This window comes from Bufo gargarizans, chromosome 6, assembly GCF_014858855.1.
Source record: "Bufo gargarizans isolate SCDJY-AF-19 chromosome 6, ASM1485885v1, whole genome shotgun sequence".
Classification (NCBI taxonomy): domain Eukaryota; kingdom Metazoa; phylum Chordata; class Amphibia; order Anura; family Bufonidae; genus Bufo; species Bufo gargarizans.
In genome coordinates, this window is record NC_058085.1 from 258131148 (window position 1) to 258149403 (window position 18256).

Genomic DNA, 18256 nt, shown 5'->3' on the forward strand with positions numbered 1-18256 from the left:
CACTCCCTGACCGCTGATCCAGCTGCCCTGTCTTCTGCTCCATCCCCTCTGCATTCTGTGTGACTGCTGGTCCAGCCTTTTAGCGACTTGCATGCTTTGGTTGGGTGAGCAGACTCCTTGTAGAATTGGTCGGGTGTTGTGTACTTTATGGCTTGGATGCAGACTCCTTCTCAACCATTTCATAGGCACCTTGGAGTAGTTGTCACGTTTGGTGCCAAATAGATTCATATTCCGTGTAAGCTGAACTTTCATTCTGCTTTACTTATCGTGCACTGTTCTTAACAAGAAAGGTTGAGATATGGGTAGGTGGGATAGGTGGCTGACTAGGACACTGTTTTTTGTTGTAATAAATATTTTTTTTGTACAACTAACTGGATAATGTATGTGAGTACCTGGTAACACTGTAGCTACAGGGAGCCAGTTAGATCTTTCCCCGCACTGGAGGCATCATGTCCCACTGGAATTGACTTCTGTTCTGCAACAGGGGACCACTGTAAACAATCACTGCTTCCCTGTAGAGCAGGGATGGCCAACCTGCGGCTCTCCAGCTGTTGCAAAACTACAACTCCCAGCATGCAAAGACTGCCTACAGCTATCAGCCTACAGCAGGGCATGGTGGGAATTGTAGTTTTACAACAGCTGGAGAGCCGCAGGTTGGCCATCCCTGCTGTAGAGGAAACTGGCAGGAAAGCAGCTGCGGTGTTGGAGAGTGTGTGTGAGTATGTCAATGCTCGTGGATTCCTTGACAAATGTTTCTGCAGCTGTGGATTTGACTGGAGTGTAATGCAATGTGACTGTCATGATGTAACAGTAGAATGGAGTAGGAGAGTAGGACATAAGATCAGTGCTGTAAGATAAGTAAAGCAGAGGAGTCCATTACATTTAGATTATATCTGGCATTGAGAAGAGCTACCAACTTAGAACATTCTTGTCTTCTGTACATCTTACCTCCCACCATTAGTTCCAGCACCAGTGGCTGACAGCTTGTGGCCAATTGTTTGTTTGCTGCTGTCACTGTGGTTACCACTATTGGATGTGTCCGTCCTCAGGAAACTAGAACTAATGAGCAGGTTCCTGTATGCCCTGTGTGTGAGAACTTTGTTCCAGATTAATAAGAAAGGAGCCTGGGAGTATAAAAAGAGGTTGGACATGTTCTGGACATCTCCTTCATAATTACCCGGAGACCGTGGATTTACAGGGACCTTTGTGGGGAAAGCATATCCATCACTTTGCTATAGATAATTTAGCTACATTTTAAAATGGGAATAAACAGTTTAAGTGAGAGTGCTGAACCCACTGTGTATTAGCAGCACAAGAGCCCCAGCGTAATTGACAACACCTCAGGGCCACTCTTAGCAGTCATTTCTTACGAAAAACAAAGAGGCACAAATAAAGGGGGTGCATACTTAAAGTGCTGCAGCTCCAGCATCTCCAGCCGGCAGTGTGCAAACAATGAGAAAAAGAAAAGAGATCCTAGAAAAAAAGGATTCGTGCAGCTACAGATGTAAAGAACATGATGCGAACCCTCAGCTCTAGAACACTTATGCTCTAGGACATTCCACAAGAGCAAGTACAATGCACCATCTCCTACCAGTGACGACAACTGGTGAAACTCACCTTGAGGGAGCTTAAGAAAGACATAAGAGGAGCTCGGCCACTGCTCCCCAGAAATGTGGTGTCCACTGACCACCAGTGAGATGTTTTATTAGAAGGTCCCTCTACCATTAATGAGCGCAGTGTAAGCAATGAATAAAAGCAGGACATCTTAATTAGGGTATTTTTTTGGTCACAATGGCTTTCAAGAAAGAAGTTCAGTAAAGGAGATCAAATCAATCAAAGTTGTCAGTGCCGTCTCCAGCATGGTGCAGACCAGCCATCAGTTAGTGTGAGAGGAGGCCATGCAGAAGCTCATGGTGCATGTATGAACATTCCTCCCTGTGTCACATGCGGGGCTCATGTATGTGTGATCGTCCACCTCCACCCGGTAACACATGGACCTCCGGTGAAATATGGTTGTCCATCTTGACTGGTTCCATATTCGCCCGATTGCTTCCAGTAATCCCTTCTGTGGAATAAATGCAGTTGTGTCCTAGGAACCGTGAGGAAGTTGATAGAGCAATATTCTCAAGGTGATTCTTTTCTGTTCTGTGAAGGGTCTCCCTTTGCTTTCGATGACCACTATTTGTTATGTTATATTTTGGGCTCATAGTGCCCAGCAACTGTTTGGAGGGACACGAATCTAAGCCATCAAGGAGCTGACCCTCATCGTCTGTGTCGGCATCTATATACTTATTTACATTAGCATCATGAAAAGTGAATGCTATTGCCATGTGTTTCTCTGGAGACCTGGAAGGTGTTCTCGCACTTGCTGTCGTGTACTGAGACGTTTCAGAACTACGAATAGACTGCTCAGAGAAGTAAGAGCTGTCTAACTTTGTCTGCCCCAGTCTGTGCTCGGAAGGGTTCACTATATTTGGAGCAGGTACTAATGTCCTCTTGTCACCTTCTAAAAAGTTGACTTTTAGAGATCTCAGCATGATGGGGTTTTTCATTTTCACAAGACTTTTTGGACTTTCCAAAATGTATGCTGAATGGCGATTTCTATCGGCCCTTGGACTAATTTGAGTGAAGCTTTCAGCACTTATGTCCATGGACACTGGCCGATCACTGGGTGTGTCGTGTCCTGAATTTATATTGGTTTTGTACGTCAAAACTGCCATTGGACTATGTGAGAACCTAGTAGTTTCTGGAAAGTCAGCTGTGCAACTTATAAAGCTGTCTATGCTGGACATGCTCCTCATATCAATGATGCCCTCTTTGTGGTGAGTGGTGAGCAGTGGCACAGGTGGGCAAGGGATTGTTTCCATTTCCAGTTCTTCTGCCTGTTTGCCGATCTGGTTAGAGTCTTTGGAGTTGAGGATTGGTTGGGATTGTGTTTTTGCCATTTTGTTGTATATATCTTCTAGCTGCTGCACATTGAGATGTTGTGGACTAGAACAAGAGCGAGTCTTTTCCGGAGAGCCCTGTTCTTTTGCATCAAAAGACTTGTTAGAACTTGTCTCAGAAAGGGTTCTCTTTGTCCATTTCCACTTGCTGGGGGACAAGTGATTATCCTGCACCATCTCCTTTTTCCCTGGCGTGTCTTCAGTCTTTTCAACCACTACATCCATTAGTTCTATGCTGCGGCTAAAGGCATCTTTCATGTTCATGGAGACAATGCTGCCATTACGTTTAGCCCTTTCTAGAGCTTCTCGGCGTTTAATGGCTTTTTCCTGACGCTTTTGTTCTTTGTAGAACTCTGAGAAGTTATTTACAATAATGGGAATTGGAAGAGCAATGACCAGCACACCAGCAATGCAACACAATCCACCAACAATCTTACCCAGCAGAGTTTTTGGGTAGATGTCCCCATATCCCACTGTGGTCATGGTGATGGTAGCCCACCAGAAGGATGCTGGGATACTTTTGAACTTTGTATCATCCTCATCCTTTTCTGCAAAGAAAACCAAACTTGAAAAGATCATGATACCCATCGCCAGGAACAGAATCAGAAGCCCAAGTTCATTGTAACTCCTTCGTAATGTAAACCCTAAAGACTGCAGACCCGTTGAATGTCTGGCCAGCTTCAGGATTCGCAGTATCCTCATGATCCGGAAAATTTGAACCACCCGTCTGACGTTTTGGAACTGAAGTACACTTTTGTTTGATTCTGTGAGGAATATTGTTACATAGTAAGGGAGGATTGCTAACAGATCGATTACATTAAGTGGTCCCTTAAAAAACTTCCATTTGTTAGGGGATGACAGGAATCTCAGCAGGTACTCCATTGTAAACCATGCAATACAGACTGCCTCCACATGTGCCAACTGGGGATTGTCTGTTGTTTGCTCAAACTCATCTACACCTTGTAGTTCTGGAAGCGTGTTTAATGACAAGGCTATTGTAGATAAGATGATGAACAGGATAGAAATGATTGCCAGAATCTGCAACAAAAACAGAGAAAAACGTATTAGTCACAATATGTTCTTGTAAACGAGTCTCATGGTACATAAACTGATGACTGTATGAACTGACCATTGGATGAACTGATTGTATAAACTCATGACTGTATGAAGTAATGATCATATAAACTGATGACTGCATGAACTGATGACCGCATGAAATGATGACTGCATGAGCTGATAACCGCACAAACTGACAAGCATATGTACTATTGAACAAAGAACTGACAAGCATAAGAAATGATGACTGTATGAACTGATGAGGGTATAAATGAAGCCCCCAAAATCTGCGGCATTTATGACATCATATTGCATGTAACATGATCATATTGGCGTGTTCCAGCTGGTTGCGCTACTCTCCCATTAAACACGTCCCTCCTAAAAGGACCATGACAAGAAGCTCCTGTCCACTAAAGCATGCAGGACATTGGTATCTGACCAATGAAATGGTCCCCCCAAGTGAACTTAGTTGATAGATGCCTGCATGTCCCTGACAACTGACACCTGTGTAGGGAAATAACATTTCCTGGTCAAGGATATGACAGGTATGAGCTGCTAAATTGCGAGGGATGAGGTTTCATCTTTATTCTGTTTATACAATCAGTCAGTGCCACCCCACACAGCTTCACAATATTCATACAATACACTTTATACTAAATGACTATTATTAAGAAAGAAACCTATAGGAACATGATTTGTGTCCTATGCCCTTGGTCAGGGCACCTACATGGTGCACCACACTTCCTTTGCTACTACTTTACTAGGCCTATGCTTGCTTTTCCCGTGGATGTAAACAGTGGGTAGTCCCCAAACTACTCCAAGATATCCAAAGTCTGCTACGGGACGCTACTTTTACCTGCCCTCCACTCCTACCTATGCTGGAAGTATCTCCACCCACTGTGCAGCAACTGCAGGATGTATTACCCTGGAATCCTGTAGACAAGCTAATACACTGCTATATACACAGTAAAATACAATACTAAATATAACTGGGATCCTTCAACCGGACCGCATGGTTTATTATGACTTATCAACAGTGCATGCAAATTACAGTTACAAAAAGGCCAATACAAAAGAATGGAAACTATCAGGTATTACACAAGCCAGTGGATCCTGGCATTCTGCTCTTGGTGCAGCCATTTATTCAGGGAACTGTGGACTGATGTCATACTAGGGCGGAGCACACAGAGTCTCCTTCCCCATAGACTCAGAGAAGTGTAATACTTTCCCTCTGGAAAAACACATTCTGTATTACTTTTGGGTCACGTGGCCTATAAGTAATGTTCTGATTTTTGCTGCCCACCAACCAAATAAATTTGGTGACCGGTCCATGGCTCACTCTGATTTTTCAGACAAAGGCAATATGGAGCCTATTAATGACATAATCCTCCACTTTCTTTGCCCAGGAAGGATGCAAGACCAGAGTCATTAGCTGGCCAGTACCCTAAAGTGTGGCCAATAACCCTGTAGAACAGCGGTCCCCAACCGCCGGGCCGCGGCCCAGAACTGAGCCCTGGAGGATAGTTTGGCGGGCCGCAGAGGAGGGCAGACGCCAGGCGCATGTGTGCCCAAAGCGCACATCGGGCCAGAGTCAGTGGAGAAGGAGGGAGGGAATCCCATGACGCGGCTGCCGCAGAGCCCAATACAATGAGCGGGCTCTGAGGCTCCGCACCACTGCCACCAATGAATGTGTGTCTAATATTAAAGTAGGAGGCGGGGCGGGGGAGGGTTTACCGCTGTGCCGTGTCATATTGTGCACAGTGAAGGGCAGCAGAGGCAGCCTCCTCCTCCTCCTGATTCTTGTGTTCTCCAGTCCCCAGCCATTAGTGCTCTGAAAAGCGCAGGTACCCACACGCTGTCCCACACGCTGCAAGATTATTAGCCTGCCTAAAAACATGTATCAGGCAGCCAGCAAGATTTGGGGTTAATGTGACTCATTAACTGCAATGTTGCCAGTAGCCATAATTTGAAAAGATGGGGTCACCTATTATTAATCTGAGGTAGATGGTGCTATTGCATTAGTACCCCCATGTACCTCACATTAAAAGTAAGTGGCCCCCAAGCACCTCATCAAATAATGGGCAACATTGGGTTAACCATTAATGTGAGGTACACATGATGAGGTTACTTACTATTAATGTGAGGCACAGGCAGGTCCAAATTGATAAAACAATGTGCCTCATATTAACAGCAAGTTACTCCAGCACGTACCTGATGCCATTAACCCCATCATTATATAGTGCTATATATTTTAATATGCACCTTGTGTTTTGTTATGCACGTGAATCAGTCAGCCCCGACCAGCACCCCAAGCCCCGCCCCAGAACCCCCCCACCCGGTCCATGGGAAAATTGTCTTGCATGAAACTGGTCCTTGGTGCAAAAAAAGGTTGGGGACCACTGCTGTAGAACACAAATATATTTTGAGAATATCAGACAAAAACAGTCAATTACAAACTTCATGTTTGTCACACCCCTACCCGCACAGGAGTGGTGGATCATGTGGTCCTGCACCAGGCTCAGCTGTACTCTGCCATCTGTGGGCACAGTATAACGGCATAGTACAGTGGCACTTTAAAATGGCGTCTACAAGGTGTCCATAAGGGTTAATCTAATGGGTGCACAGCATTGTGAACAGTTATGTGACACCTTTCGAGTGATGGAAACCTCTGTGCCTGGTTCCAATGTCCACCATATTAGGGCTATACGGGGATCATATAATGGACACTTCACGATCTGGAGTCTTGGCAATTTCTACTCCGCTTGTACAATGGATCCAGGGACAGTTATTGGAGCATGTTTGCATGACATGAATGTCTCCCGTTATAGAAGGTTGTCTCCCGCTCAGCAGCTCAATCTGCTGTTTAAGACTGGACGTGTCCCCACTAGCCATGGCCTGAAGACTTCTTAGATCTATGAGCATAAACAAGAGGCCTCATTACCGAGCAGCTAGTGGAATCTCTGTCCTTAAAGCTCATTGTCACTTACACCTATAAGTAGAAAGATCACAATGATCTGCTTATCCCGGGAGTGGCGTCAATGCTGCTATATTCTGCCTCCTGTGCTGGGGATCTCATTTATCACTGGTCTGTATTACAGTCTCAATGATCCGATTATCCCCCAAATACAAGTCAACTGGAGTCTTACTTCATTAACACTTCAGGGGCCACAAGTAAAAATAGCAGCTGCTGCCATGCCATGTCTTCCATAGAGATGTTCATCCATAAAATCTTACATCTCGGGCATCATCAGTATAACTGGAGACATACAGGTATGTCATCTCCTCCCAGCCCTAGCATTGTTTCCACAGAGGACCACTGTGACTCCCACCTTCTGGACTCAGGTGTATACTCAGGTGCGACCGTGGATAATTGGGATCACAAAAGTGCATACGTATAAATAAAGGTGTTGCTGGCTTTATTTCCCACTGAGATGACATAACATGTGTCCATATAAAACAGGATAATCCCTCATCCTCACCCCTGCAGCAGGCTTGTGTTGTGATAACATGTGCCCCAAAAATGTCCTACAACTGCCTCGCAAATGCAGAGAAGTCATAAATAGGATAGAATGCATGCAGATAGTCTGCAGTAGGTTCTGGTGGAGGCACCAGTGAACACTTGGCTTTTCCAAGACCTCAATGAACTGTCTAAATACGCAGAATGACCCTTAATCTACTTTACCCACCAAAGCAGCCAGATGGCTCTGGTACATCTCTTACTGCAAAAACTCGTCGAACTGCAAGGAAGCTAGTTTTGATCTCAACCCTCCTACATAATCAGCGTATAAAATGTCTGAAATGTAGAGAAGACAAGGTGCAGGGTCACTGCTAGGCAATCAGGGAAATTGCTAGTACAGACTGGTGTGTGCTGTCCTCTTCATACTCTGACCAGTTTCAGTGCCATTCCCTAACATGGCTCGTGCCAGAGAGTCTGCGTGACGTGTTTATAATTAGGCAAGTGTCACGCTTCGGTGTGGGAGGGAAACCTGCACCGAATGTAGGAGGGAAAGGGGTGAGGGAAAAGGCCTGGAAACTAGAGAAAGGAGCAGGTCACCTCCTAGAGAAACCCTTATCAAAGTTCTGACTGACTGCAAGTATGAACTGACCCCGAAGGTAGGTGAGTTCATACACCGGAACCTAAGTCCTAACTCACCCTGTAGGACTCTGGTACTAATGTCAGGCCAAGAGACAACCTGTTCCTCCAAATGGTAGGGCGAACAGGAGTCTCCCTCAGGCCTAAACACAAATGTCAGGAAAAAGAGCAATACAAGTAAACCCACACAATAAACAAAAGGGGAAGACAGTTACCCCTTCACTACCGAGCCACTTTTCACCTTAAATCCCAGGCCGATTTTTGCAAATCTGGAGATTAAATTTCAGAATTTCACTTTTTTGGCAGATTTTCCATTTTAATAGATTTTTTCCACTAACAAAGCAAGGGTTAACAGCCAAACAAAACGCAATATTTATTGCCCTGATTCTGTCGTTTACAGAAACACCCCATATGTGGTCGTAAACTGCTGTATGGGCACACGGCAGGGCGCAGAGAGAAAGAAACGCCATCTGGTTTTTGGAAGGCAGATTTCACTGGGATGTCACATTTGAAGACCCCCTGATGCACCCCTAGAGTAGAAACTCCAAAAAAATGACCCCATTTTGGAAACTACAGGATATGGTGGCAGTTTTGTTGGTACTATTTTAGGGTACATATTATTTTTGGTTTCTCTATATTACACTTTTTGTGAGGCAAGATAACAAAAAAATAGCTGTTTTGGCACAGTTTTTATTCTTTATTTACAATGTTCATCTGACAAGTTAGATCACGTGGTATTTTTATAGAGCAGGTTGTTACCGACGCGGCGATACCTAATATGTATACCTTTTTTTTATTTTATTTTTTACACAATAACAGCATTTTTGAATTTAAAAAAAAAACGTTTCAGTGTCTCCATATTCTGAAAGCCCTAGTTTTTTTTATATTTTGGGGGCAATTGTCTTAGGTAGGGTATCATTTTTGCAGGATGAGGTGACGGTTAGCTTGGCACTATTTTGCGTATGACCTTTTTTTTTTTAACAAATCTCTTTTTATTGAGAGAATCGAAATATCACATCATCACAGATGAGATAAAGGCAAGGATATTCCATACACTAGAAGCCAAGCATAAGTGATCCGACATTATCCAAGAAACTTGAATATCAAAGTATACATACGGTAGTTACAAGTTTCAACAAGAACATTGGAACAAGAACATAATCTTTGACGGTTCGGTTGATTCTATTAGTAATACTGCAGTTGTGGATCATCATATGCGCGCTCCGGATGCCCTCCTCGTCCAAATTTACAGAATACATAAGTAAAATACCCTCTCTCAACACCATCACTTTAATTATTTCGCCCTAAATTCTCTCCAAGCAGCACACAACTTGAAAAATCTACTATGCGTCCTGTTAGCTCAACTTGCTAGCTCCTCCATCAAGAATATTTAGTCTATTTTCGTGAACCAATCCTAGAATGCGTATGACTTTTTGATCGCTTGGTATTACACTTTTTGTGATGTAAGGTGACAAAAAAGTGTTCATCCAAGGGGTTAGGTCATGTTGTATTTTTATAGAGCAGGTTTTTATGAACGCGGCGATACGGCAATATGTATACTTTTTTTTTACATTTAACACAATAAAAGCAATTTTGAAACAAAAAAAATCATGTTTTAGTGTCTCCATAGTCTGAGAGCCATATTATTTTTTTTGAGCGATTGTCTTAGGTAGGGGCTCATTTTTTGCGGGAGGAGGTGACGGTTAGATTGGTACTATTTTGGGGGGCATATGCCTTTTTGATCGCTTGGTGTTGCACTTTTAGTGATGTATGGTGACAAAAAAATTGTTTCTTTAGCACAGTTTTTAATAAAAATTTTGACGGTGTTCACCTGAGGGGTTAGGTCATGTGATATTTTTATAGAGACAGTCGATACGGACGTGGTATTTATTAAACTTTATTTTGGGAAAAGAACACTTTTTTATTTTTACTTTAAAAAAAATATATATCTTTTTTTAACTTTTTTTTCGCTTTATTTTTTTGTCCCACTCTGGGACTTCAACTTTTGGAGGTCTGATCCCCTTTACAATACTTCTATATTGTAAAGCATTGGCTGTAAGTAAATTACCAGTGTAATACATTTACAGCCTTCCTGCCTGTTAGATCCAGGGGGCTGGATCTCACAGGCTCTTGCAGAAGGCAGCCACGATGCATAAGGCAATGCGGGGACCTCATGGACACTGGCACCAGTGAGGATACCGCACATGCCGCAGTCAGCGCTGACCACGGCCGTGCAAGGGTTTATGCACCGGCATCAGTGATTTCACCGATGCCGGTACATACAGCAGGGGTCCGGCTATGGCTATCAGTGACAGCCGGACCCCTGCCGCTGATCAGGTGGGCGCAGCTCCTGCACCTGCCCGATCAGCGCGTCGTATCTGTACTGCGCTGGGATTTCTGTCCGTGTACGGTGCTGGTTCCCTAAGGGTTAACTATGGAAGCACAGGAACTCTGCCGAGATCCAAACACCAGCAATCCACAACAACAAGGCAGAAGCTATAAACCGCACAGCATGGTGGGAGAAGCCACAATAAATAGGGAAGGTAAAATGACCACATAAGCAACACCTGAAGCAAGGCGTGTGGCCATTACCAGAAACAACAGAGATACGAATTGATCCACAAGAAACCTGTCAGATCAAACCACGTGTTGCCAGTCTCACTGATCTCCTGGCACGGGAACGTTTGTGACAGCAAGAGAGATTCACACGTTACAGGTAGGGTTGTTGAGGGTATCAAAATTTTGATACCCAATCGATACTTTTGTCCCGGTATCGATACAATACCGGGATTTCCATTTTTTCAATACTGGGCTGCGCTTCTGCGCAGTCTAGTATCTCCGAACATAAGTGTGCTGCTGTCAGCGCGCTCATGTTCCCTCAGCAGCACAGGGGAGAAGAAAGCAGTGTCTCCCATCTCCCCCTGTGCTGCTGCCACCAATGGGCGGAGGAGGGGCGGGTGCACTGCGCCACCAATGATAGGACTTTTCCTGGGTTCGGACTTAGTTAAGTATTAGACTACACAGAGCGGCGCAACGAGATGTCCCAGCACTTTCTATTATTCCTGGGCGCTGCTCTGTCTCATTACTTTCTCCTGCTCCATATGCTAATTTCTTATCGGCACAATGGGGAGGAGTAATCAGCTTCTCTAGTGGGCGTTCCTTCTTGCTGCGCTGCGATTGGACAGCGCTACAGCCAGGGAGAAGGAATGCCCACTAGAAAAGCTGATGTCTCCTCCCCATTGCTCCGATAGTAATTGGCATACGGAGCAGAAGACTGTAATGGGGCACAGCAGGCGAATGGAGTGGCGCCCAGGAATAATAGTAAGTGCAGGGACATCTCTGGGTGTATACCATATAAGGTTGTCTTTAACACATAATACAGGAGGCGTGTGCCGGCAGCAGAAAGATGTGGCACATGAGGGGTCAACTGCCGCTGATCTGCTGCCAGTACCCGCCTCCTGTATTAAGGGTTAATCATCATTGGTGGCGCAGTGCGCCCCCCTCAGATTAAAACCATTGGTGGCAGTGGCCACAGGGTCCCCTCCTCTTCATTGGTGGCAGAGGCAGCTTCTGATCAGAGCCCCAGCAGTGTAATCCTGGGGCTCCGATCAGTAACCATGGCAGCCAGGACGCTACTGAAGTGAATAGGACAAGGGATGAAAAAAAATCCCAGGTTCTGGCCTCTAAAGGGGGAAATAGTTATTAAATAAAAAGTGTAAAAAAAAATTAAAATACTTTAAAAAACACACCAAATTATTAAGTATAAATCACCCCCTTTCCCAATTTCACACATAAAATATGTAAACAATAAATAAATAAACATATCGCCACGTCAAAATATTTAAAAAAAATCTATGCAGGGAACGCCGGAACAGAAAAAAATAAATAAAAACTGTGCGATTCGCCATTTTTTTAAAATGTCGAATGCACGTGGCTTTTTTGTTTATTTTTTTGGGCGTCGTATCGAATGGTATCGAGTATCACAATACTTTTTTATGGTATCGAAAGCAAATAAAAAATTTGGTATTGCAAAAACTCTAGTTACAGGTAGATGGTACTGTGCTCCAGAACATGTTGTATATGTCCACCACCATTGCTTTGTGATATAATGAAGTGCATGAGATCCCTGGGCCATAAGGGCAGGAGCTGGGTCCTTTTCTCCTGTAGTCGCATCAGTTATTATGGCCTGGTTGCTCAGCAGAGCTCACTTTGCTGCTCAGCAGAGGACAGTTAAGGGTAAGTGTAATAGGATTGCTGTTACTATAAAGAGCCTTGTAAGCCAGGAAGTGATCCTAGGGAAACAAAACCTTGTCCAGCAGCGGGATATGGCCAGCTTTGTAGATGTGTGCTCCTGCGTTCACTACCCCATACAAGACCAAATGTTCCACAATAAGCAACTGTTCCAAATAGACACTAATCACGATTCTAGTGATCTGGCACAGTAAAAACTCATCAGCTAGCACAAGCCGGAACTAGAGAATGCACCTACCAGTAGAAGTCCAATGTCCTCTGCTCATGCAGTTAAAAGTTCCTACACTAAATAAGGACTACCTGGCATCCAACTGTGTGTTTGTGACATTGGCCAGGCCTGACTCCTCTGTCACAGGGGACACAGCAGCTAGAGGTACAGCTGCTGCATTATTACCGATGTAAAGTGGCAAACATTAAGAAGTTTCCATCATTAGGAGCCGCTGCTGCTGTAGGAAGAGCTTTCTCCGCTGAGTCCCATTCCTTCAGAGAGATGTATTAATAGAAGTCCTAGTGTAGATATGATGCCTCCGGAAGCTCGACATGTCCCTGTGCACCGAGAGCAGCTAGTACTCTACCAAACTCTCTTCTGTTTGGTTCTTTGGGATTCTCAGGGGCAAGTTTACATCTTAATCCATCATTGGCACTGGTGAACCTTCTTTAAGACCTCTTGCTCATGGGTGTATTTGGGATTTGTATCACATAAATGCTCACTACAATGTCATTGCATTTCAGTGGAGCCATGCGCACTGCTGTGGTGTTATACACTAATGGAATCCACACACAAAAAATCTTAGCATATGTTCCTGCTCATGAAGATGAACTCTAAATTACAGCACATCAGCCAGCAATTACTTGCGTTACATGACATACCTGGTAGACCTACAGGCAGACCATTATTTCTGAGCTTTCTGTCAGCTACAGCCACTGATCTTTTGTTGCTCATCTATAATAGGAGCTATGAACAGTTTAGGCGTCTCTAATTTGAGAGCTGATCTTCTGCTCATCATTCTCCACTAAAGAAACCATGAAATGAGCCTCTGTCCTCCCGCTAACTCCAGATGGACAGCTGCCCAGATAGTTGCTGCAATAGGAAGGTCTGCTGAAGATGAAGCATCTATCATTACTGGGGTGTGTTGTGACCATCCTTGATCCACCGCTCAGCTATACTTCACCATAACGAATAGCTGTATAGCAGTAGTACAGTGGAGAGCATATCTTGTGTTAATATTTAGACAATTATAGAAACACATGACTGACGTCAGGATGAGCAGTGTCTCTGTCCAGTCTGCTCTCATTATGTACCAAGATTTTACAATGCGTGCCGAGCTGATATTTACAAGGGAGCGGGTCTACAAGAACACTGCTATAGTCATGTACACTCTCCAGCGATGGGAGAAGAATATCCCCCGCAGTCAGTACCATAGCCTAGAATGCTTCGGCTCTTTTCACTTTGCATCTTTTACCTTATGCTTCCAGGAAAGCTTCTGATACATCCGTTAAAGGGACCTGTAAAATGTCCCCATAGGCACCAAGGTTAAAAAATATATACCGTGTAGTATGTTTTTTTTTAAATCAGACGCCCCTGTGTGAAATATTGCAGTCTGCTGCTCTGCTATTTCATGTGGCTAAAAAAAAAAACTGAAACTCTGCAGGCTGCCAATGAACGGAGGCCAAAGAACACTCTATTAGCATCGGTTGGTGTAAAATGAGAGTCCATGGATCTATTCAATGGATGTGCTAGAAGCCTATCTGGTGTATGTGGAAAATGGACACAAAAGATGCAAAGTGAGAAGACCTTTAGGCTCCACCTGGAGCCACCGTCAGAGGATCTCGTCATATAGCACAGCATGCAGTGCTCTTCGCATCAAAATTATAGATACCACCAGGCTCGGACTGGCCCACAGGGGAACAGGTGAATCCACCTTTGCGCCCCTGAGCAAGCTGTACCGCTAGTCCCCCACCCCCTGCAAAAGTAGAATGACGGAACAACAACATGTAGATAGGCGGCATACAGCACCTGAACCAGCTTATGATTAACCCCTTCCTGACTTAGCGATTTTCTGGTTTTTCATTTTTGTTTTTTCGCTCCCTGCCTTCCTGGAGCCATAACTTATAACTTATTTTTCCATTCACATGCCGTATGAGGGCTTGTTTTTTGCAGTAAAAGTTTTACTTTCTAATCCCACCATTTAATACAATACAACAAATTTAATATGGAATATTTAATATTTAATATGGAATACAATGTAGAGGGAAGCTGGAAAAAAAATCCAAATAGGGTGGAATTAGAAAAAAACGCAATTCAGCCACAGTTTTATGGGTTTTGTTTTTACGGCATTCACAAGTGGTAAAACTGACATGTGCTTTTTATTCTCTAGGTCCATATGATTATTGTGATACCACACTTGCCTTTAAATGCTGAAAAATAAATAAAAACTTTGGAAAAAAATGATTTTTCTTTTTGCATGCTATGAATGGCCACGTGTCTTATCAGCTTTGCGTGTATCTGTTTATGGGGACGACTATATAATGGGATGGGAGCAATCACTGATTGCTATTAGCTGTGCTATAGGGGATGCAGAGGTAGCACCCATGCTCCTCTGCTACTTGAGAAGACACCAGATTACATTGCTGAAGGTATGTGGAAAGCCCTGTTACAGATTCTGCATTGGGGTTCCGTAGCTTCTACATCTCTGGCTGTACTGTGTGATGTGGAGCACCCTCCCTCAGTTTCCTTTTCTGATGGTTCTTGGTCAATGTCACCTCTGGCTTCTTGTCTCCAACCCCTCCTTCATCTCTGCTTCAGCCTGAGTAATAGGCCCAGTGGGGATTGGTCCACACGATCCCAGGGAACTAAAGTAGAAGTACAGAATCCATCACCTACCAGTAGATGCATGACCTAGATTAACAAGTGATGAGGGGACAGCAGCCCTGCTCAGACAGAAGTCATGGTTATAGCTTGTCCTCTTCTGGTGGTATATTACAGGCTGGCTGGGGTCCTGCTAGATTGACATGATAATAGTCACATAACTGGCCAGCTCCTATCAGTCCCACCCACATATTGTACCAACAGCAAATATCTGCATGGAATTTATACTCTATGTACCTTCTGAGGTCAAGAATGATGAAAATGATACATTGTGTATGATAGGTAAATTAGTTTGTGAACTCTGAGTGGCTGGGGGTGCCGGGAGTCAGACTGCCACCAATCTGATACAGTTCATCCATATCATGAAACTAGACAAACCCAAGACAGTTTTCAAAACTTTGCCCCAATATAAGTGAATTAGGGACATTAGATTGTGAGCGTCTGAAGTCAGAGATTATGGGAGTTAAGTCTGTATTAGGCTGAGTTCACACGAGCGTGACAGATTTGGTCCGGATGCGTTCAGGGTGCGTTCAGTTAAACTCGCACCATTTTGCAAGCAAGTTCAGTCAGTTTTGGCTGCAATTGCGTTTAGTTGTTCAGTTTTTTCCGCTCGGGTGCAATGCGTTTTGATGCGTTTTTCACGCGCGTGATAAAAAACTGAAGGTTTACAAACAACATCTCCTAGCAACCATCAGTGAAAAACGCATTGCATCCGCACTTGCTTGCAGATGCAATGCGTTATTAACGCAGCCCCATTCACTTCTATGGAGCCAGGGCTGCGTGAAAAACGCAGAATATAGAACATGCTGCGATTTTAAAGCATTGCAGAAGTGATGCATGAAAAAAAATGCTCATGTGCACAGACCCATTGAAATGAATGGGTCAGGATTCAGTGCAGGTGCAATGCGTTCACCTACTGCATTGCACCCGCGCGGAAATCTCGCCCGTGTGAACGCAGCCTTACACCAAGCGATTGTTGGGCCAAACCAAATGATCCGGCAGTGTAATGCTGCTGATTATCCAATGAACGACCAAACACTCGTTCATCGGACAATTGGGATCTTTCAGCATGTTTAAAAATCTTCATTTGTAGGCGTCAGATCGTGGTGTCTAATCATGATCTGCTACTGGCAAACAACTACACAGCATGGGGATGTGTGATGGCGTAACAAATGCTCATCTCCATGCCGTGGAGGAGATCACTGCATGTAATAGCATCAGTCTCCTCAGCTAGCAAACAGGCGATTGCTGGGAAGGAATGTTTCCTTCTCGACAACTGCCTGCAGAATGGGGCTGTGTAATACGTTGTGAGAGAGGGAGACTGGATTGTGATCTCCTGAAGTATATAATATCACTGCTATATAATCTACAGTCAGAGATGTCAACCTGGGAGAATCCAACAGGGTAATTAACCACCTCCGGACCGCCTAACGCAGATTCGCGTTCCGGAGGTGGCAGCGCTGCGCAGAGTCACGCATATACGCGTCATCTCGCGAGATGCGAGATGACGCGCTTTGCCAGCCCGCGCATGCGCATCGCGGGTCGGCAAAAGTTTAAGAGGGGGTGGGGGGGGGGGGGGTCACGTCAGCAACCTGCCAGCCAATGATCGTTGCTGGCAGGTTGCTGATTTTTAAAAAATCCAATGAGAAGCCAGATAACACATCATATAAGTAAATATGATCTGTTATATGGCTGCCCTGCTCCTCTGCTGGTCCTTTTCGTCGGTTGGATCAAGCAGAGGAGCAGGCTTCACAGTGAGTAGCACCAACACTACACTTTAGCCCCAGATCACCCCCTGCACCCCAATTAACCCTTTAATCACCCCTTTGATCGCCCCTGTCAATCACTAGTGAAAGTGAAATTGGTATTGACTGTTAGGTTTTAGGGATAGTTTAGGCCCCTTGGTTAGGTAGTTTAGGGATCAGTTAGCGCCCAGCCCACCGCACCGCAGTCACTTATTCGCTGATTAGCGTATCGCTAATCAGCATTTGTACTTTTATAGTATCTGGAAGTGATCAAAACTGATTAAAGTCAGATCTATAATAGTATTAGTGTCACTTTAGTTCACCCTCCACCCAAAAACGCAGTGTTTGCCCGATCAGGCCTGATCGGTCGCCCACACGTGCGTTCGCCCACGTCCGCCCCGCCGCAGTGACAAAAATAATTTTTTTGGGATCGCTGCACATTCACTTTACACGCGCTGCGGCGATAAAAAAATCAGTTTTGATATTTTTTTATCAACTGCAGCGGCCTCCGGTACTTCGCTAGCCTCCCATTTGTAAGACAGGCTTGCTTTTTTTCTTGGGTAGTCTCAGGGAATACCCTTAAATTTAGTTGCCCAAATGTCAAACAGGGGGTATTCTTCTGAAGAGGCCTACAGGCTTCTGACCCAGTCGGATGAGGAATGGGAACCCTCATCTGATGAATCTAGCGGGTCAGAATATGAACCTGTAGAAAGCAGTGGCTCTCTGACCCAAAGTTCGGCCGAGGAGGTTGAGGTCCCTGATAGCACCAGGCGTACCCGGCCCCGTGTCGCTAGACCACAGGTTGTGCAGGATCCGCTTCAAGGTCAGCAGAGTGGGGCTGGCGCTGTCGGATTACGTGGTGAGGCATACAACAGCAGCGCAGCCCTCCCTGGACCTAGTACCAGCACTGCCGTAGAACATGGTGAAGTGGCGAGCACCAGAAGGGCAGTTGAAGCTGGTACGGTGGCACGTGCAGTAGTTACCCCGTCGCAGCCACCGCACAGACGGGCCCGTAGAGCCCCTAGAATCCCAGAGGTGCTGGCAAACCCTGATTGGCAGTCCCCAACTTCAGCCGCACCTGTAGTTCCCCCTTTCACCACCCAGTCTGGAGTTCGGGTTGAGACAGCTCAGATCAGTTCGGCCCTGGGATTTTTTGAGCTGTTCTTGACTGCGGAGCTCTTGGACTTAGTCGTGGCAGAAACAAACCGGTATGCCACTCAATTTATATCCGCCAACCCGGGAAGCTATTATGCCCAGCCTTTCCGGTGGAAACCAGTCCAAGTTTCCGAAATTAAAA

General features: G+C 44.9%; 1 protein-coding gene across 2 annotated transcripts in view; it reads right to left on the reverse strand.

Moving 5' to 3' along the window:
* Positions 1-686: 686 nt before the first annotated feature.
* The window catches only part of KCNB1 (potassium voltage-gated channel subfamily B member 1), a 156522-nt gene continuing 138952 nt past the window's right edge, over positions 687-18256 (reverse strand). For both annotated transcript variants that reach the window (XM_044298306.1, XM_044298303.1), the window contains one exon: positions 687-3983. In XM_044298306.1, coding sequence (XP_044154241.1) covers positions 1941-3983 — 2043 coding nt within the window. In that variant the 3' untranslated portion in view covers positions 687-1940. The remainder of the gene's footprint in view (positions 3984-18256) is intronic.